The 21,453-nt window shown below is 47.9% G+C and overlaps 1 protein-coding gene across 8 annotated transcripts in view; it reads left to right on the plus strand.

The window, feature by feature from the left end:
* The first annotated feature begins 12,649 nt into the window (after positions 1-12,649).
* LOC108412580 (anoctamin-1) overlaps positions 12,650-21,453 on the plus strand; it is a 93,055-nt gene continuing 84,251 nt past the window's right edge. For all 8 annotated transcript variants that reach the window (XM_037540673.1, XM_037540674.1, XM_037540677.1 and 5 more), the window contains exons 1-2: positions 12,650-12,746; positions 19,720-19,873. In XM_037540673.1, the coding sequence (XP_037396570.1) occupies positions 19,766-19,873 (108 nt within the window). In that variant the 5' untranslated portion in view covers positions 12,650-12,746; positions 19,720-19,765. The remainder of the gene's footprint in view (positions 12,747-19,719; positions 19,874-21,453) is intronic.

Consider the following 21,453-nt stretch of genomic DNA (forward strand, 5'->3'; position numbering starts at 1 on the left):
CTCCATCCCTCCCTCCCTCCATCCCTCTCTCTCCCTCTCTCTCCTTCTCTTTCTCTCCCTCTCTCCCTCTCTCCATCCCTCCCTCCCTCCCTCTCCGTCTCTCCATCCCTCCCTCTCCCTCTCTCCATCCCCCTTTCTCCCTCTCTCCATCCCCCTTTCTCCCTCTCTCCCTCTCTCCATCCCTCTCTCCCCCTCCCTCTCTCCCTCTCTCCCTCTCTCCATCCCTTTCTCTCCCCCTCCCTCTCCCTCTCTCCATCCCCCTTTCTCCCTCTCTCCCTCTCTCTCCCTCCCACCCTCCTCTCTCCTTCCCTCTCTCCCTCCCTGTCTCTCTCTCTCACCCCTCCCCATCCCTCCCTCTCCCTCTCTCCATCCCCCTTTCTCCCTCTCTCCATCCCCCTTTCTCCCTCTCTCCCTCCCTCCCTCCCTCTCCCTCTCTCTCCCTCCCTCCCTCCCTCTCCCCATCCCTTTCTCTCCCCCTCCCTCTCCCTCTCTCCATCCCCCTTTCTCCCTCTCTCCATCCCTCCCTCCCTCCCTCTCCGTCTCTCCATCCCTCCCTCTCCCTCTCTCCATCCCCCTTTCTCCCTCTCTCCATCCCCCTTTCTCCCTCTCTCCCTCTCTCCATCCCTCTCTCCCCCTCCCTCTCTCCCTCTCTCCCTCTCTCCATCCCTTTCTCTCCATCCCCCTTTCTCCCTCTCTCCCTCTCTCTCCCTCCCACCCTCCTCTCTCCTTCCCTCTCTCCCTCCCTGTCTCTCTCTCTCACCCCTCCCCATCCCTCCCTCTCCCTCTCTCCATCCCCCTTTCTCCCTCTCTCCATCCCCCTTTCTCCCTCTCTCCCTCCCTCCCTCCCTCTCCCTCTCTCTCCCTCCCTCCCTCCCTCTCCCCATCCCTTTCTCTCCCCCTCCCTCTCCCTCTCTCCATCCCCCTTTCTCCCTCTCTCCCTCTCTCTCCCTCCCACCCTCCTCTCTCCTTCCCTCTCTCCCTCCCTGTCTCTCTCTCTCACCCCTCCCCATCCCTCCCTCTCCCTCTCTCCATCCCCCTTTCTCCCTCTCTCCCTCCCTCCCTCCCTCTCCCTCTCTCTCCCTCCCTCCCTCCCTCCCTCTCCCCATCCCTTTCTCTCCCCCTCCCTCTCCCTCTCTCCATCCCCCTTTCTCCCTCTCTCCCTCGCTCTCCCTCCCACCCTCCTCTCTCCTTCCCTCTCTCCCTCCCTGTCTCTCTCTCTCTCACCCCTCCCCATCCCTCCCTCTCCCTCTCTCCATCCCCCTTTCTCCCTCTCTCCATCCCCCTTTCTCCCTCTCTCCCTCCCTCTCTCCCTCTCCCTCTCTCTCCCTCCCTCCCTCCCTCCCTCCCTCTCTCCATCCCCCTTTCTCCCTCTCTCCATCCCCCTTTCTCCCTCACTCCCTCCCTCCCTCCCTCCCTCTCCCTCTCTCCCTCCCTCCCTCCCTCTCCCTCTCTCCATCCCTCCCTCCCTCCATCCCTCTCTCTCCCTCTCTCCTTCTCTTTCTCTCCCTCCCTCCCTCCCTCTCCCTCTCTCCCTCCCTCCCTCCCTCCCTCTCCCCATCCCTTTCTCTCCCCCTCCCTCTCCCTCTCTCCATCCCCCTTTCTCCCTCTCTCCATCCCCCTTTCTCCCTCTCTCCCTCCCTCTCTCCCTCTCCCTCTCTCTCCCTCCCTCCCTCCCTCCCTCTCCCTCTCTCCATCCCTCCCTCCCTCCATCCCTCTCTCTCCCTCTCTCTCTCCTTCTCTTTCTCTCCCCCTCCCTCTCTCCCTCTCTCCATCCCTTTCTCTCCCTCTCTCTCTCCTTCTCTTTCTCTCCCCCTCCCTCTCTCCCTCCATCCCTCTCTCTCCCTCTCTCTCTCCTTCTCTCCCCCTCCCTCTCTCCCTCTCTCCATCCCTTTCTCTCCCCCTCCCTCTCCCTCTCTCCATCCCCCTTTCTCCCTCTCTCCCTCTTTCTCCCTCCCACCCTCCTCTCTCCTTCCCTCTCTCCCTCCTTGTCTCTCTCTCTCACCCCTCCCCATCCCTCCCTCTCCCTCTCTCCATCCCCCTTTCTCCCTCTCTCCATCCCCCTTTCTCCCTCTCTCCCTCTCTCCATCCCTCTCTCTCACCCCTCCCTCTCTCCATCCCTCTCTCTCTCCTTCTCTTTCTCTCCCTCTCCCTCTCTCCATCCCCCTTTCTCCCTCTCTCCCTCTCTCCATCCCTCTCTCTCCCTCCCTCCCCCTCTCCCTCCCTCCCTCTCCCTCTCTCTCCCTCCCTCCCTCCCTCCCTCTCCCTCTCTCCATCCCTCCCTCCCTCTCTCCATCCCTCTCTCTCCCTCTCCCTCTCTCCATCCCCTCTCTCTCTCCCTGTCTCTCTCTCTCTCACCCCTCCCTCTCTCACTCTCTCCTTCCCTCTGTCCCTCCCTCCCTCTCCCTCTCTTTCTCTCCCCCTCCCTCTCTCCCTCTCTCCATCCCTTTCTCTCCCCCTCCCTCTCCCTCTCTCCATCCCCCTTTCTCCCTCTCTCTCTCTCTCTCTCCCTCCCACCCTCCTCTCTCCTTCCCTCTCTGCCTCCCTGTCTCTCTCTCTCACCCCTCCCTCTCTCACTCTCTCCTTCCCTCTGTCCCTCCCTCCCTCTCCCTCTCTCCATCCCTCCCTCCCTCCATTCCTCTCTCTCCCTCTCTCTCCTTCTCTTTCTCTCCCTCTCTCCATCCCTCCCTCCCTCCCTCTCCGTCTCTCCATCCCTCCCTCTCCCTCTCTCCATCCCCCTTTCTCCCTCTCTCCATCCCCCTTTCTCCCTCCCTCCCTCCCTCTCCCTCTCTCTCCCTCCCTCCCTCCCCCTCTCTCCCTCTCTCCATCCCTCCCTCCCTCCCTCTCCGTCTCTCCATCCCTCCCTCTCCCTCTCTCCATCCCCTTTCTCCCTCTCTCCATCCCCCTTTCTCCCTCCCCCTTTCTCCCTCTCTCTCACCCCTCCCTCTCTCTCTCTCTCCTTCTCTTTCTCTCCCTCTCCCTCTCTCTCCCTCCCTCCCTCCCTCCATCCCTCCCTCTCCCTCTCTCTCCCTCCCTCCCTCCCTCCCTCCATCCCTCTCTCTCCCTCTCTCTCTCCTTCTCTTTCTCTCCCCCTCCCTCTCCCTCTCTCCATCCCCCTTTCTCCCTCTCTCCCTCTCTCTCCCTCCCTCCCTCCTCTCTCCTTCCCTCTCTCCCTCCCTGTCTCTCTCTCTCTCACCCCTCCCTCTCTCCCTCTCTCCTTCCCTCTGTCCCTCCCTCCCTCTCCCTCTCTCCATCCCTCCCTCCCTCCCTCCCTCTCCCTCTCTCCATCCCCCTTTCTCCCTCTCTCCATCCCCCTTTCTCCCTCTCTCCCTCTCTCCATCCCTCCCTCCCTCCCTCCCTCTCTCCTTCCCTCTCTCTCTCCTTCTCTTTCTCTCCCTCTCTCCCTCTCTCCATCCCTCCCTCCCTCCCTCTCTCTCCATCCCCCTTTCTCCCTCTCTCCATTCCCCTTTCTCCCTCTCTCCCTCTCTCCATCCCTCCCTCCCTCCCTCCCTCCCTCTCTCCTTCTCTCCTTCCCTCTCTTTCTCTCCCCCTCCCTCTCCCTCTCTCCATCCCCCTTTCTCCCTCTCTCCCTCTCTCTCCCTCCCTCCCTCCTCTCTCCTTCCCTCTCTCCCTCACCCCTCCCTCTCTCCCTCTCTCCTTCCCTCTGTCCCTCCCTCCCTCTCTCTCCCTCTCTCTCTCCTTCTCTTTCTCTCCCCCTCCCTCTCTCCCTCTCTCCATCCCTCCCTCCCTCCATCCCTCTCTCTCCCTCTCTCTCTCCTTCTCTTTCTCTCCCCCTCCCTCTCCCTCTCTCCATCCCCCTTTCTCCCTCTCTCCCTCTCTCTCCCTCCCTCCCTCCTCTCTCCTTCCCTCTCTCCCTCCCTGTCTCTCTCTCTCACCCCTCCCTCTCTCCCTCTCTCCTTCCCTCTGTCCCTCCCTCCCTCTCCCTCTCTCCATCCCTCCCTCCCTCCCTCCCTCTCCCTCTCTCCATCCCCCTTTCTCCCTCTCTCCATCCCCCTTTCTCCCTCTCTCCCTCTCTCCATCCCTCCCTCCCTCCCTCCCTCTCTCCTTCCCTCTCTCTCTCCTTCTCTTTCTCTCCCTCTCTCCCTCTCTCCATCCCTCCCTCCCTCCCTCTCTCTCCATCCCCCCCTCCCTCCCTCTCTCTCCATCCCCCTTTCTCCCTCTCTCCATCCCCCTTTCTCCCTCTCTCCCTCTCTCCATCCCTCCCTCCCTCCCTCTCTCCTTCTCTCCTTCCCTCTCTCTCTCCTTCTCTTTCTCTCCCTCTCTCCCTCTCTCCATCCCTCCCTCCCTCCCTCTCTCTCCATCCCCCTTTCTCCCTCTCTCCATCCCCCTTTCTCCCTCTCTCCCTCCCTCCCTCCTTCCCTCTCTCTCTCCTTCTCTTTCTCTCCCCCTCCCTCTCCCTCTCTCCAACCCCCTTTCTCCCTCTCTCCCTCTCTCTCCCTCCCTCCCTCCTCTCTCCTTCCCTCCCTCCCTCCCTCCCTGTCTCTCTCTCTCACCCCTCCCTCTCCCTCTCTCCATCCCTCCCTCTCCCTCTCACCCCTCCCTCTCTCTCTCCATCCCTCTCCCTCCCTCCCTCTCTCTTTCTCTCCCTCCCTCTCTCCTTCTCTCTATCCCTCCCCCCTCCCTCTCTCCATCCCCCTTTCTCCCTGTCTCCCACCCTCTCTCTCTTACCCCTCCCTCTCCCTCTCTCCATCCCCCTTTCTCTGTCTCTGCACTCCTCTAGTCCAGTTCAGTCCAGTATACTCCAGTCCAGTCCAGTCACTGCTCTCCTCCAGTCCAGTTCAGTCCTGTATAATCCAGTCCACTCACTGGACTCCTCCAGTCCAGTTCAGTCCATTATAATCCAGTCCAGTCACTGCACTCCTCCATTCCAATTCAGTCCAGTATAGTCCAGTCTAGTCCAGTGTAGTCCCTGCATTCCTCTTGTTCAGTTCAGTCCAGTCCAGTCCATTCACTGCGCTCCTTCAGTCTAGTTCAGTCCAGTATACTGCAGTCTAGTCACTGCACTCCTTTAATCCAGTTCAGTCTCTTAAAGTCCAGTCCAGTCACTGCACTCCTCCAGTCCAGTTCAGTCCAGTATACTCCAGTCCAGTCACTACACCCTTTCAGTCCAGTTCAGTCCGTTAAAGTCCAGTCCAGTCACTTCACTCCTCCAGTCCAGTGTACTGCAGTCCAGTCACTGCACTCCTCCAGGCCAGTTCAGTCCAGTATATTGCAGTCCAGTCACTGCACTCCTCTAGTCCAGTCCAGTCCAATCCAGTCACTGCGCTCCTTCAGTCCAGTTCAGTCCTGTATAATTCAGTCCAGTCACTGCACTCCTCCAGTCCAGTTCAATCCAGTATAGTCCAGTCCAGTCACTGCACTCCTCTAGTCCAGTTCAGTCCAGTATACTCCAGTCCAGTCCAGTCACTGCACTCCTCTAGTCCAGTGTACTCCAGTCCAGTCCATTCCCTGCACTCCTCCAGTCCAGTATAATCCAGTCCAGTCACTGCACTCCTCTAGTCCAGTTCAGTCCAGTGTACTCCAGTCCAGTCCAGTCACTGCACTCCTCTAGTCCAGTGTACTCCAGTCCAGTCCATTCCCTGCACTCCTCCAGTCCAGTATAATCCAGTCCAGTCACTGCACTCCTCTAGTCCAGTTCAGTCCAGTGTACTCCAGTCCAGTCCAGTCACTGCACTCCTCTAGTCCAGTGTACTCCAGTCCAGTCCATTCCCTGCACTCCTCCAGTCCAGTATAATCCAGTCCAGTCACTGCACTCCTCTAGTCCAGTTCAGTCCAGTATACTCCAGTCCAGTCACTGCACTCCTGCAGTCCAGTTCAGTCTGGTATAGTCCAGTCCAGTCACTGCTCTCCTCCAGTCCAGTTCAGTCCTCTATAATCCAGTCCAGTCACTGCACTCCTCCAGTCCAGTTCAGTCCAGTATACTCCAGTCCAGTCCAGTCACTGCACTCCTCCAGTCCAGTTCAGTCACTGCACTCCTCCAGTCCAGTTCAGTCTGGTGTAGTCCAGTCCAATCACTGCTCTCCTCCAGTCCAGTTCAGTCCTGTATAATCCAGTCCAGTCACTGCACTCCTCCAGTCCAGTTCAGTCCAGTATAATCCAGTCCAGTCACTGCACTCCTCCACTCCAATTCAGTCCAGTATAGTCCAGTCTAGTCACTGCACTCCTCCAGTTCAGTTCAGTCCAGTATAGTCCAGTCCTGTCACTGCACTCCTCCGGTCCAGTTCAGTCCGGTATAGTCCAGTCCAGTCCCTGCACCCCTCCAGTCCAGTTCAGTCATGCACTTAAGTGTTAATAGAACTCTTATTACATTAGTGTTGTTTGCGATCATCACTTTGAGGTGTTTAACACTGCTGATGATGCTTGTCCTCCAGAATTAGCCCAACACTACTGACCTCAGTACAGTTCTATTAAAGTAAATAACTTTTAACACAGATATTTTCGCCACTATTCACTGGGAGGACTGAGGAATTTTAGATCACTGATCCAGATGATTTTGGAGAATGATCTTTGAACAGTTATAAGGCCAAAATCAGAGCGTATATTTAAGAGATGACGCTAATCGGCTGTAACCGTGGTGATGGAGGAAGTGATGATGCAGTTGGTCAGTGCGTGTGTCCTTTGCACTCAGTGCTGTGAGCTGTTTTCCTCAGAGGCTGCCTGAAATCTCAGCTGCAGCTTTCTGTCCTGACAGAGACCCTCATCTGCCCCCTGCCCCCCCTCGCACGAGAAGACCAGCAATTACTGTTACAACAGGAAAATCATATCACACTCACACCACAGATCACAGATCACAGTTTCACCATAATCACAATACAATTCACACTCACAGATCACAGTTTCACCATAATCACAATACAATTCACACTCACAGGTCACAGTTTCACCGTAATCACAAAACAATTCACACTCACAGATCACAGTTTCACCATAATCGCAATACAAATCACACTCACAGATCATAGTTTCACCATAATCGCAATACAATTCACACTCACAGATCATAGTTTCACCATAATCGCAATACAATTCACACTCACAGATCACAGTTTCACCATAATCACAATACAATTCACACTCACAGATCACAGTTTCACCGTAATCACAATACAATTCATACTCACAGATCACAGTTTCACCATAAATCACAATACAAATCACACTCACAGATCACAGTTTCACCATAATCGCAATACAATTCACACTCACAGATCACAGTTTCACCATAATCACAATACAAATCACACTCACAGATCACAGTATCAACATAATCACAACACAGATCATACTTACAGATCACACTCACACACACAGATCACACTCACACACACAGATCACACAGATTACACTCACAGATCACATGCAGACCACAAATCACACTCACACAGATATGTTTCACCATGATCACAACACAGACCACACTCACAGATCACACTCACAACAAAGATCACAGTTAACACCTCAGATCACACTCACAGATCACACTCACTGATTACACATTACAAATCACACTCACACTACAGATTACACTCCCAGATCAAACTCATATTCATTATAAATCACACTTACAAAATTACTCTACAAATCACACTCACAGACCACACTCATTATAAAGCACATCACAGATGACACTTGCATTACAAATTATACTCACACCACAGATCAGTTACACCCCAGATCACACTCACACCACAGATCACACTCAGGTATCACACTCAGATCTCAGCACACTGTTGCACCAAAATCACAGTGGGATCCCACAGATCAGCTGCACCACAGGTGTATCGCTTTGTCTCTGTTTATAAAGTCTGATGTGGTTTCAGCTCCGAATCTGGCTTCAGAATACAGAATGTGAGACGCGTCTGAGGGAGGATTAAAATATACATTTCAGAGAAAAACAGAACCCAAATCAGTCCCTCCACAAAAATCACCGTCACTCAGCTAATAACGATCGTCCAGCAGACTGGACACAGTCTGGACTGAACTGCAACCTCTGTTTCAGTGGAGAAGTTGAGCCTCGGTCAGTCGTGTAAAACAGTGAGCTGCTTGTTTCCTGTGTTGGTTTGATCTCCCTGAAGACTTTCTGGGCGGCACTCACAGCTTTCAGCCTCTTAAAGGCTGTTTGTTTGGGCCGTTTGGTCAGATTCTGTGGCCATAAACAAACAGGCCTCCACCGATGAATGAAGCTTCAGTCATTGATCTCAGAGAACAGATGTTTGTGATTCACTACATAAACTAATAAAGTGGTTAAATATAGACTCCATTCTTCCCAGGAAAGGAGTGAAGGCGAGGAATGAAGAGCAGGGTCAGAGGTCAGCGCTGTAGTCCAGTCTGCTGCTGGAGAATCAGGAACCATTTACAGCATTTAAGGAGCCAATCAGGATGTCCTGGGAATCTTTTCTTTCTTTCTTTCACTTTCTTTCCTTTCTGTTTTCAGACACTGAGTAAACCCACTGATGCAGCTCCGCCTCTCGAACACAATTTTGCACCGTTTTCCTCCGTGTTCATATTTGATTGATGTAAATAATGAAAGCAGGCTGACAGTTCAGGTCCTAAAAGTTTTGTTTTGGGTCGTTCTTAGGCTTTTGCCAGTTCTGTGTTAAAGAACCATGAAGTCGTGTGATTTATAAAACTTTAGGATCCTACATTTTCCTTGTTTTTTAATTTTCCTGCTACATCATCATAAAACGTTTGTGAGGTTTTATGCACCAAAAGGAATCTGGTTATTTCAGAAGAATCAGAATCACTGTATTATGATGGAACCAGACGCTTACATCAGAGACTTTAGTTAAGTCGGGAGACGAGAAGTGCTGATAGATGGATCTGTAAGAGTCCATAGTCATGTGATGCAGCAAGGAGTTCTGGGCATTGGAGTCCTGGGCTCCCCCGTTGGCTGTAGTTACAGCCAGGCCGGAGGCTTGGCCACTACCGAGCTATGTTCCTCTGGTCCGTATCCCTCCCACTCAATGAGGTACTTGAGGTTCCAGCACCGATGGATAGCACAGACCAGAGTGCCCTCCACCTCAAGTGGTGCCAGTGGAGCTTCATCAGGCAACACCTCATCCAGAGGACCTGGGACTACAGGTTTAAGGAGGGAGACACAGAAAGAGGATGAGATACAAAATTGTTTGGGTAAACTAAGCTGGTAAGTGACATCAGTAATCTGTTTAACAATCTGGAATGGACTGATGGATTTTGGTTGCAACTTACAACAACCCTCCCCAAACCTAAAGTCCTGAGTGGAGAGCCAAACTTGGTCTCCAGGTTGAAACGAGTGGTCTTCCCCTGATGCTGGGCATGCTGCAGGGCCGCCTCAATGTTGCAGTGGATCTGTTCCCAGACCTTCACGCTGCACTTAATCCAGTCATCTACAGCTGGGATTTCTGAAGGAACAGGAGTCCAGGGGGTGAGCAGAGGTTGATAACCTAATACACACTGAAAAGGGGTCATAAGAGTAGCTGAACACACTTGGATGTTCTGAGCTATTTCAGCTCAAATAAGATACAGTCGGTAGGGTTACCGCTACAGAACCCACAGAGGAATTTGCCTCATTTTTGATTTACTCGCTTGCCCTGTCCTGTGGGCGATATCCAGATGTGAGGCTAGCACGGATCCCTAATTGTTCACAGAAACCAGACCAAACTCTGTATGTGACCCGAGACCCTCTTTCTGAAACAATGTTTTCAGGAATGCCAAAATTGCGGAAGACAGGGTTAAACGAGGCCAGGTTTATCAAAAGCATTGGGGAGTGATTTGAAAGGGATGAATTTAACACCTCTTGAAAAACAGTCAACAATAGTGAGTACAGTAGTGAAACCCTCAGAAGAAGCTAAAACTGTCACAAAATCGAAGCAGAATGAGACCAAGGATGCTCTGGTACGGGAAAAGTCATAAGTTTTCCTGCAGGAAGTGACTTGGGTGATACTTTGTGCACAGGGCATGAAGATGCAAATCTATGTACATCTTGTTTCTATGTATATTTTCTTTTGTTGAGTCTCCCACCAATATCTGTTTAATAGTAACTGCTCTGTATGGAACTCACCAGGATGATCAGAGCTAAGAGGGGAATGAGACCAGGTAACGGACATAAAATTGATCAGGTACAGGGTTTATTAGGTGGACAGTTTTCAAGACTCTTTCAAGTGTTCTGGTTTTTTTTGGTCATCAATCTCCCAACAAATGGTAGGGATTTGCCTTGAGGGAGGGAGAACAGTCTTGGACTATATATGTTTTTTTAACCCAATTATCTTCCCAATTTAGATGGTTGTGCCACTCAGGAGCCTTATGATATTATATTTTGAACTGGAAGAGTGAGAAGAACAGCGACCATCTGGCTCGTCGAAGGTTCAGACGTTTTGCTGAATGAAGATACTCTAAATTTTTGCAGTCAGTAACAACTAAGAACAGGTAAGTAGTGCCCTCCAACTAGTGAGGCCACTCCTCTAGGGCAAGTTTCACTGCAAGGAGTTTGCGATCTCCTATGCCGTAATTACTTTCAGCTTGACTTCATTTGTGAGAGTAGAAGCCCACTGGGTATAATTTTTCTACAGCTACACCGGTCTCTGAAGCATCTACCACGAATGGTTTGGACGGGTCAGGATGTTTAAGGACAGGAGCTGAGGTGACTGAAAGGCTTTCTCTGCTGCTGGACACCAAGCTAACTTTTTAGACACTCCCTTGAGAGCTGGTGCAGTGATCGAACTGAAGTTGCGAATAACCCGTCACCATCTTCTACCATCATTTGTGCACTGCTCCCCACTCACTTGCGACTCTCTCCTTGCCATCCTCGATGGGGTTCATCACTGCTCGGCCCCGCCATCCTGCAGGCTCTCGCAATTGTCATCAGGGCCCGAGAAATGGGCGCATGCCACAGTGAGTTACTCTAAATCAGGGCTCCGCAGCTTTGGTCTTGCAGTTCTGGTGTCCAGAACAATTTGATGATTTACCTGCTCAAACACACATGATTACACTCACCGTTTAACTGCCAGAGAAATGTCCAGACTGCGCTGGATGCTGGACTGCAGGACTGCAGGACTGCAGGACCAGATTAGGGCAAATGTTTAAAGGCTGTGATTCTCACCAGAGGTGGTGCTACTGAGTACTGACCAGGCAAGGTGCCCACACTTTTGCTTTGAGCCCTTTTCTCTTTTCTGTTATTTTGAAAGTGCAAAAGAGGGAAACCAAAACGAATCCTGATTAAAATATTAAAGAAATGTGTCGTCTTTGACGTTGTCCCCTTTGGAGGTCTGGTCATCTTCCAGTCACTGACATTTGGTTTGTTACAGGGGTGCTTAAACTTTTGCACATCACTGCAGATACAGATATAGGTTTATCATATTAATCAGACATTCTGCCAAACAGAACTGAATGTCAGATTAGACAGAAATCTGATTGTGGTTAATCTAATGTTATGGTTTAGAGGAACAATAGTCCACAGAAGAGGTCAGTCCAGCGTTATTATATATCTTAATAAACTCTATTTGATGCCAGCGTCACTGTGTCTTGTGGTTTGAGCATGACTGAAGGTCAAGACGCTTTCAGAATGTCTCTGTCTGATAAACTGAGTGTGTGCATGTGAGTGTGTGTTTGTGTGTGTGAGTGCATGTGTGTGTGTGAGTGTTTGTGTGTGTTTGTGAGTGTGAATGAGAGTGTGTTTGTTAGTGTGTGTTGTGTTTGTGTATGTGAGTGTGTGTGTGTGTTTGTGTGTATGTGTGAGTATGTGTGTGTTTGTGAGTGTGTGTGTGTGTGTTTGTGAGTGTGAATGAGAGTGTGTTTGTGAGTGTGTGTGTGAGTGTGAGTGAGTGTGTGAGTGTGTATGTCTGTGTGAGTGTGAGTGAGTGTGTGTGTCTGTGGGGAATTCCACACATTTACCAAATTTTCCTTGATAGTTAAACAGTTGAGCTGTAAACAGGGCGGTTCTTGGTGGTTTGGTGTGAAACGCTCTGTTCTAGATAAACTTATCGAGACAGAACTGTTCACAGTGGTGGTGATAGGAACCAGACGTCCACCTCTAAAAGCTCCTCACAGAAAGTTCCTACATGAAATGGTTCTGAATTCACTGCCTGATGACTGAGACGCTGTTTTATGAGTTTAGAGAACTTAAACTCCATTCATGGTGGAGGGAGACATGCAAGGCGCTGTGCGGCAAAATAGTCCCCAAAGAAAACTTATTATTCCAGGTTTTCCACTATTTTCCATCATCAACATTTCATATAAACTCAGAAGACTCGTGTAGGTTCTCTGGTGGTTCTGGATGGTAAATAAAATGTCTATATGTGTGTTGTAGTCATGGCGACACCTGGTTCCCATCACCACCACTGTAAAGACATCTGAACCATTTCACCCCAAACCGCTCTGAACCTCTCTGATTTCAACTCACACACAGAATTATGGAGGATTTTTTTGGAAATTAGATGGAGTTCCCCTTTACCAACAAATGCAGCTCCCTGCACGCGCTCTCCTCCACTCCACTCTCGCGTGTATTTCGACGTTTTCCACCTGCGTGGCTTTGATCTTCATCCTAGTATCTCTTTGCTGAGGCCCCGCCCCCTACAAACAACCCGTCACGCCCCTCGCCCCACCTCCCGAAGGACGCGCGCGGAGGAGGGCAGAAGCGGCAGCATGCGGAGTGCAGCATAAAGGCGCGCGGAGAGGAGAGGAGCAGCGCGAGGCATGGAGAGGAGGGGTCACCGTCACCTGTAGCGCGCGCGAGACACAGACCCGGATCACAGGTGGGACACTTTTCTACTTTGTTGTTCCACAGCGAGGAGCTCGTGCGCGCGGGTTGTCGCGTGATGTCTCGTGCGTTTAAGTGCGCATCTCATGCGCCTTCGCACAACGTCACCTCCTGCTCGTGCCACGGCGGTGAGGATGATGTGAGAGATGCGGACTCGGCGCGCGCAGGCACGCAACACTTGTCGCGCGCGATATTATTATTTTTTTTTTTAGTTTAGACAGAGTTAATTAAAGTTTCTCTTCCAGATTTTTCTGGATTTTCTCACTCAGGCTCTCCACACGGAGCAGGAATGTTCCGTTCCACCTTAAATGGAGCAACAGTTACATTCTGGCGCCTCAGCCATTTAAGGTGGAACGGAAAATTAAAAAAAAAAGCAGCTTTACTCGCACATCTCAGCCCAGAGTGAGGGTTCCTAATTAGCACCATGCTAATTGGTGGGCCATAAACTGCCACTCCAGCGCTAAAGCTAAAGAAGCAGAATCAGAGATCCGACAGGCCTCATCTGATTACCTCCAGGTGGGGAACCGGGACTGAACTATCGCTTTAATCCTGTCTGGTGCGGCTCAGAGGAGGATGGTTCCACTTTTAAGGCTTGGTTCCCCTCAGTGGTTCCTCGGAGAGGTTCTCCTGACGCCGTTTTCCTCATTAATTCATCGGCTCTCGTTTCTGGATTAAAGCTGAGAAAGTTCTGTAGAAGTGAGGGTGAGCTGAACTGAAGTGGAGGCAGTAGAGCGGTGGTCCTGGTGGTCCTGCAGGAGGAAGCCGAGCTCAGGCTGCTTTAATCCCACCCCACCCCAACACCGTCCCCCCACTGCCAGTACACCTGGCCCTGTCCCTCTGCAAAAGCTGGAGAGTGAAGGAGAAGGTCGAGTGATCAGATCAGATCAGAAGTGAAGCTGCTCCAAATCAGCACTGAATCATCTCAGGAGAACCACATCCTTCAACAGATCTCATATTTCCTGCTGCCAGATTGCAGTGGGAATATTAAGCCCATTGTTTCTAGACTTCTTTTGAGTCATTTTATCTACTTAAATAGCTTCATTCTTCTCGCAGATGATTGTTATGTCTTTAAATATAATTTCTGCAAATAAGTGAAATGATCTGCTGGTGGAATAAAATCATTTCAGGATAGAATTGCTGAAAATAAGTGAAAATGTCTTATAATGAGAAATATTAGATATTTTGGCTGCATTATGGAGTTTATCATTTTTGCAGTGTATGTTCCAGAGAACAGTTTAAGCTTGACTGACCCCTGAACAGTCCAATTTAGACATTTTACCTGAAATATAATAGAAATGCAGCGTAAATGATTCAGGTGAAGTGATCAGAAGTCAAAAATATGAAAACCACTCTGAAATTCAGAATCAGGATATTTGGTGTTTGCACATCAGCAGGTGAGCAGGGTGTGTTTACATAATCAGTTTGATAGTATGCAGTGACTTTTCAGTTTAATACATATGAAATGCACGCAGAAAAACTGAGAAATGCCTGAAAATGTGCCTCGTGTTGATAAGATGAAGTCCAGCTGTAATACAGTACTGGGCATTACTGTACTTTATGGTGTATACAGTATGACATGAGATGTCATTGTATGTTAAGATACAGTAAAATATGTTACAATATGGTGTTATAAGTCAATAACGGTGCAATATGTTATGATACACTATATTACAGAAAAATATAATGTCTTTCTGAGACAGTATCACATATTAAGATACAGTACAGTATGTTATGATGGAACATGATACCTTGTGTTGTTACAGCCCTGGTTGCTGCTTAAGTGATTTTATAATCTCAAAGCAGAAACACTTTTCGTTCCCTAAGAACCAGAAGTGGTTGTTCTATGGTATCAGTCCAGAGGACCCTTACTAGCAGCTTTATTTATTCTGGTGTAGGCGACGTTTTCCTCTAGCTTTCACTGACACTGCTGTTGTGCTGCTGTTTTGGAGGGTTTGGCTATGTTAACAGTTACAAAGAGCTCTTAGATTCAACACATGCGCCTGTGTGAGGTGAGGGTGTGCAGTGTAAACAGAGCTGCTGTGTGTGTTGTTTGTGTAGGTAAAAGTTAGGATGGTAGATTGATTTTTAGGAGGGTGGAGTGAGTGTTGGGATGGTGAGAGTGATGGTATGGTAGAGTGAATGTAAAGATGGTGAAAGTGAGTGTTGGGACAGTGGAGTGAATGTTGGGATGGTGAAGTGAATGTTAGGATGGTGAGAGTGAATGTTGAGATGATGGAGTGAATGTTGAGATGGTGAGAGTCAATGCTGGGATAGTGGAGTGAATGTTGGGATGGTGGAGTGAATGTTGGTAAGGTGGAGTGAATGTTAGGATGGTGAGAGTGAATGTTGGGTTGGTGAGAGTAAATGTTGGGATGGTGGAGTGAGTGTTGAGATGGTGGAATGAATGTTGGGATGATGGAGTGAATGTTGGGATGGTAGAGTGAATGTTGGGATGGTGAGCATGAGTGTTGGGATGGTGAGCATGAGTGTTGGGATGGTGAGAGTGAGTGTTGGGTTGGTGAAAGTGAATGTTGGGATGGTGGAGTGAATATTGGGATGGTGAGAGTGAATATTGGGATGGTGAGAGTGAGTGTTGGGATGATGAGAGTGAATGTTGGGATGGTGGAGTGAATATTGTGATGGTGAGAGTGAATATTGGGATGGTGAGAGTGAATATTGGGATGGTGAGAGTAAGTGTTGGGATGGTGAGAGTGAATGTTGGGATGGTGGCGTGAATGTTGGGAAGGTGAGAGTGAATATTGGGATGGTAAGAGTAAGTGTTGGGTTGGTGAGAGTAAATGTTGGGATGGTGGCGTGAATATTGGGATGATGGAGTGAATGTTAGGATAGTGGAGTGAAAGATCCTGATGAAGAGGGAAGTGTGAGAAGTGCTGCTGTCTGGTGTGTGTGTGTGTGTGTGTGTGTGTGTGTGTGTGTGTGTGTGTGTGTGTGTTTGAGTGTGTTTGGGGGGGTGTATTACTTTGAGCCCCTCTGTTAGTTCAGATCTGGAAGGTCAGAATAAAAATAGCCCCTCACAGAGGCACTCAGACAGCTACAGCACACACGCTCAGGGCGCTTTAGCTAATGTTACCCCAAACGTTTTAATGAGATCTTACTGAGATTCCAGATAGAACCGTTCTCTCTCACATTCTAATTGTATATTTACAATAATACATAACTGACAATTATGATGTCACTCCACTCAACTATGGTCTGTCCACTCACCTCACAGGTTTAAATAACAAAATAAAAGCAACTTAATTTATTCATGCAACTGTTTTGCTGGACCTGTTTTTAGAGGTGACCTCAAGGGCCTGGCTGATAAAGTAATCAACTTCAAATGAAAACAATGTTAAGAAGCAAAATAACATCTTTGTGAGGTGTGAGGCTGGAGATGAGTAGTTTAGGATGTAGTTGAGGCTGTAGATGAGATTGTAGTTGAGGCTGTAGCTGAGATTGTAGGTGAGGCTGTAGCTGAGATTGTAGGTGAGGCTGTAGATGAGTAGTTTAGAATGGGGTTGAGGCTATAAATGAGATTATAGGTGAGGCTGTAGTTCAGATTGTAGGCAAGACTGTAGTTGAGATTGTAGGTGAGGCTGTAGTTCAGATTGTAAGTGAGGCTGTAGTTGAGATTGTAGGTGAGGCTGTAGTTCAGATTTTAAGTGATGCTGTAGCTGAGGTTGTAGGTGAGGCTGTAGATGAGAAGTTTAGGAAGGAGTTGAGGCTATTTATGAGATTGTATTTGAGGCTGTAAATGAGCAGTTTAGGATGGAGTTGAGGCTATAGTTGAGATTGTAGGTGAGATTGAAGGTGAGATTGTAGGTGAAGCTGTAGTTCAGATTGTAGGTGTGCCTGTGGTTGAGATTGTAGGCGAGGCTGTAGCTGAGATTGTAGGTGAGGCTGTAGCTGAGACTGTAGGTAAGACTGTAGTTGAGATTGTAGGCGAGGCTGTAGATGAGATTGTAGGTGAGGCTGTAGTTGAGATTGTAGGTGAGATTGAAGGTGAGATTGTAGGTGAAGCTGTAGTTCAGATTGTAGGTGTGCCTGTGGTTGAGATTGTAGGCGAGGCTGTAGCTGAGACTGTAGGTAAGACTGTAGTTGAGATTGTAGGTAAGGCTGTAGCTGAGATTGTAGGTGAGGCTGTAGCTGAGATTGTAGGTAAGACTGTAGTTGAGATTGTAGGTGAGGCTGTAGTTGAGATTGTAGTTGAGGCTGTAGATGAGCTGGATGTGTCTTTGGGAGAAAGTTTTTGTTCCTGTGCTGTAATTATGTTTATATTTCTATTAAGGCCATTCAGACATTAGAAGTTCTAGTTAGTTTATTAACTAAATTCTAACTGAACAGTGTGTCCAGTTTAATTTTATGCTTTTCCTCTAAAAAAATCTTTAGAGCCTTTTTATTTATAAACTCTGATTCCCACGCAGCCCCCCTAAACCACCCTCACCCCCAACCAATCCCCCCACTTATTTAACACAGACACACAACTGGACATGAGCCGAGTGGCTAACAGACAGACAGACAGACAGACAGACAGAAAGAGAAAGAGTCTGATGATATGAATTTAATTTGATGGAGTTTATTTTGTGAGTTATACACAAAAGTTTAACGGAACTGTTATTTAATGAATATCCATGATCATTCTAAGGTTTTATAGGTTACTGTTTTGTGTATGTTTATATCTGACAACCTGCAGAACTTTGTAGAAAGTTTGATCTGCTGTAAAGAGATCAGCTGAATATGCACTCAAGTGTAATCAGGAGCTTCAGCAGGGAGACTGATTCATAATTACAACAGTAGTGTGGCACAACAGACTCAGAAACTGAAGAAGGATCCATTTGCAGATTTAATAGAAAAGGGGCAATCCAAAACTCATGGTCAAAAGGTATAGGAGAAGGGTCAAAACAAGTCCACCCAGAAACCAATCATCCAATACAATGGCAAAAATCCTAAAGTCCAGGCAGAGAGTCAAAAACACAAGACAGGTAGATATTCTGAAATGCTTAGTATGTAGACACAAGTGACCTGGCAATACTTTGCACTGCCTGGCTGGAAGGAAGGGGTATTTAAGCAATGGCTGATTACTGAAATTGGGTACAGGTGGTTTGGTTGGAACAGGGCTAGTACGCCGGGGAGTGAGACCTCTGGTGGCCGTACAGCGAATTGCTAACAGGTAGGACAAGAGTTTGTGATTATTATTTAAGGACTTCAGTCCCAAAAACACTCATTCAGAAATTTGATAAAAGATTTCAGAAGACATGATCATCATGGCGTTCATGTGGAACTCTGTGCTGAAGCTTCAGAACAGAGATTCAGATCTGCAGTGACTCCAAACCCTGAACACTGATCTTCATCTAACACCAATAAAACAGCTGAAATTAGAGCTTCTGCTACTGAATCTCAGCAGCTGCACTAAAGTGCCTTAAATAAACATGTAAACAGTCTGTCCTCAGAGAGCGCTTTCAATCTGATCTCTAAATTTAGATCCGCTTCTATTTATCTGCCTCTGTTTATTCGATCTTTAACAAAATAAAGGATTTTTTTATCAGAAGATCTGAAAGATCTGGTCAGCAGCCCCGAACATTATTTACTGATTTACTCCCTAAAGCAGTGACGTGCTGTATTTCAGCCCAAAACAGACTCTCTCTCCTTCTTCCTCTCTCTGCCTCTTTGTCACCCTCTCTCTACTTCTGCCTCTCTCTCTCTCTCTCTCTTTCTCTCTCTCTCTCTCCCCCTCTCCGTCTGTCTGTCTGTCTGTCATTCTCTCTTTCGGCACAGTTATTTTATATTGGGTGATCTCGTTAATGTAAAACTTTGGACACCTTTCAGTTTTAAAGTCTCAGAGTTTGATTGTCAGATGATGATAACTCCAGGCTATAATTAATTCTCTGACTGTTCAGACTTTGTGTTGACACTTGAGAACTGTGAGCTCCTCTGAGCAGCTGCTGAGGACCTGAAACTGAAGCTAACTGAGACCTGCAGGAAAAGACTTTAATCAAATATCAAAGCTGAATGAATTGTCATTTATTTAAGGGGAGCTATGAGAGTCAAGGTGAGATCTCTCAGATGGAGCTACTGTTACACTGGACAGAAAGGCAAAGTAAAACCCCCATATGACAGCGAATCATCTACACTGAGACTGAGCTGACAGCTCCTGTACCCAAAACCAAATTCCTTGTATGTGTAATCAAACCTGGCCAATAAAGCTTGATTTTGAATTCTGATTCTGATGAAAGGAACACCATGCTGACTGTTAAGCGTGGAGGAGGATAGTGCTCTGGTGTCGTGTGGCAGCTGGTAACTCAGAATCGCTGCACAGGAAAGAAGATGAAAGAATGGATTCTACAAAATATCAGCAAATTCTGAAAGCACATGTTGAAAGAAGCTTTCATAACAGGACCATGACCCAAAATACACCTTAAACATAACCTCACAACACCTCAAAACACACCATCAGCTACTTCAAGCTTTTGGAGTGGCCCGTGAACATGCTGTTCATGCAAAACAGCCCAAGAATATCACAGAACTGGAAGTGTTCTCTAAGGAGCAGTGGGACAAAATTCCTGAAACAGAAACAGAAAGACAGGCTGTGATTTTCTGTTTTTTAAGTTAACCAAATGCAAATTAAATGTGCATTAACATTAACAGAAAGGCATTATTTGTAATAGCTGTTATGAAATCCTGATAAAATGCAAACAACGTCACAATAACAACTAACAGTGTTCTGTGCAAGAGAAAAAAATGCTTTTTGTTATGGTTTCTGTTGTCCTTTCACACAATCTGGTCTGAGTTTTTAAATTAATTTCTTTTGCTCGTCCTGTGTGTGAATAATAACTGTTCTGTGCAGTTAAGATGTGGATCTCCACAGAGCTGTGATGTGTTTTGGTGTAAACTGTGTGTAGAAGAGTCAGAATCTTCATGTAGATTTTTTTGTTTGTTTTATTTAAAAATTCTCTTTTTCTTGGTTTTAGTTGGCGTGCGGGTGCACCGTCGTCTCGGTGGGGTCATCAGGCTGCCATGATGACAAATGAGCGATACAGCGCAGTTCCCAGCACAGACAAGGAGGTGGACATCATCAACATCAAAGGAATTGAGGAGATCGGATACGTCCAGCAGGATTCTATAGTAAGTCCACTGTTCAATCTGCTGCTGACCACCAGATGTTTACTGTCTCATTTGTTAGAACATCTAAAACAGCTAATCACTGAAGCAGTGACAGAACAGAATAGATTAGTTTTATTACTAATCCAGCAGTTATTACTAGATGGGTGATATCCCGGTCCATCTGGTATACAGCCTGAAATTGTTTTTAAGGTGTTAATTTTAAGGTGGTCATCATTATTGTCATATCAGTATGCAAATAAATGCAAATAACATGACATACAAACTTACGCCCTCATTTCTCATGTAGTAAGCTATAGCCTGAGGTCAGTTTGGCCAGTTTATTGTCCAGGAGCGACATCAGACTGTAACAAGTTAATGAGTTAATGGGGAAATGAGAGCATACGGAAAGGCCAGTCTCTTGGGGTTAGCCGTTAGCCATTAACCTAGCATGGAGACCAGCTGGTGTTCTGATTAAATGTCCTACAATAGAGCAGATTTATAGGTCACTACATACTTAAACCTCCAGGTAGGATGCTCTGAGAGCTTAAATCAAAGCGGTTATTATAATGCTTCAGACTCTAGAATGTAATTGCTGGACCATTTAAGGTGGAACTGAAAAAATCGAACAATAAGTTGATGAATAGCTGAGTTCAGCTTTGTATTAGAACTGCAGGCAGGAGATTTTGATAGTCTAAATATCCTTGTCAGAAAATATTACTAGCATTAAAAGAACAGGACATTCTGAGAGCCTAAGTCAGCTCATCAGAGGGAAGCAGTAATATTAAGTCCTGAACTAAATGCACATGAGACAAACGACTTTTAGAGATAAAACTACATTCAGCAGCGTTTAGAGAAGCCACTGTGAGCTTTACACACACTCACCTTTATCTCATTAGAGTAAAGTATAAATACACTGTATATAAATACACTGTACTGTGAGGTATACTGAAACAGCTGGTAATCTTAGTTCTATATAAATTTTCACTCAGGCCACCCAGCACCAATTTTAATAAGGAATCATGTTTTAATCCTAAAAATCACATCGAGGCCTCCTGTTGAGATGTGACCATGATTGAGTGGTCAATGTTAGTATCAGATGAGCAGTGTGAGGTGTGTAGAGCGAGGAGCACTGTGAAAGTGTAAATACATGGGGGGTGATGATTTGCCCTCTGTAGGGCTCGGCGCTCTGAGCTTCACCTCTTTGTTGAAAAGGCCTAGTTTTAACTGGCTTTCTGTCACAGAGTGTATAACAGTGGAAGATGGATGGAGTGCCTGTGCATATATTTCCGCTGCAGCAGGCCGGCGTCGGTCACTCGCTGCTCTGCAGGCCGTCCTTTACGTTCTTCTCGGCTCTCTGAACCATCACCACTGTTTACGTTTCTCTGTAATCCGGACCGCTGAGTGAGCGCGGCAGAGTAACGAGCTTCACTCCAGCGCACTTCATAGAGAGTCAAACACACCGCGGTCTTAATCCTGATCAAAGTCATAGTTCAGCAAGCAATCAAATTCCCTCCCTTCGACCCCCCAGAGCCCCTCCCCCACTTTAATCCAAATGTATTTGATCAGCCAAGAACTGTTCGGTGTTTAGCTTTAACACTGAA

Source organism: Pygocentrus nattereri, chromosome 8 (genome assembly GCF_015220715.1).
Source record: "Pygocentrus nattereri isolate fPygNat1 chromosome 8, fPygNat1.pri, whole genome shotgun sequence".
In the NCBI taxonomy this organism is placed as follows: domain Eukaryota; kingdom Metazoa; phylum Chordata; class Actinopteri; order Characiformes; family Serrasalmidae; genus Pygocentrus; species Pygocentrus nattereri.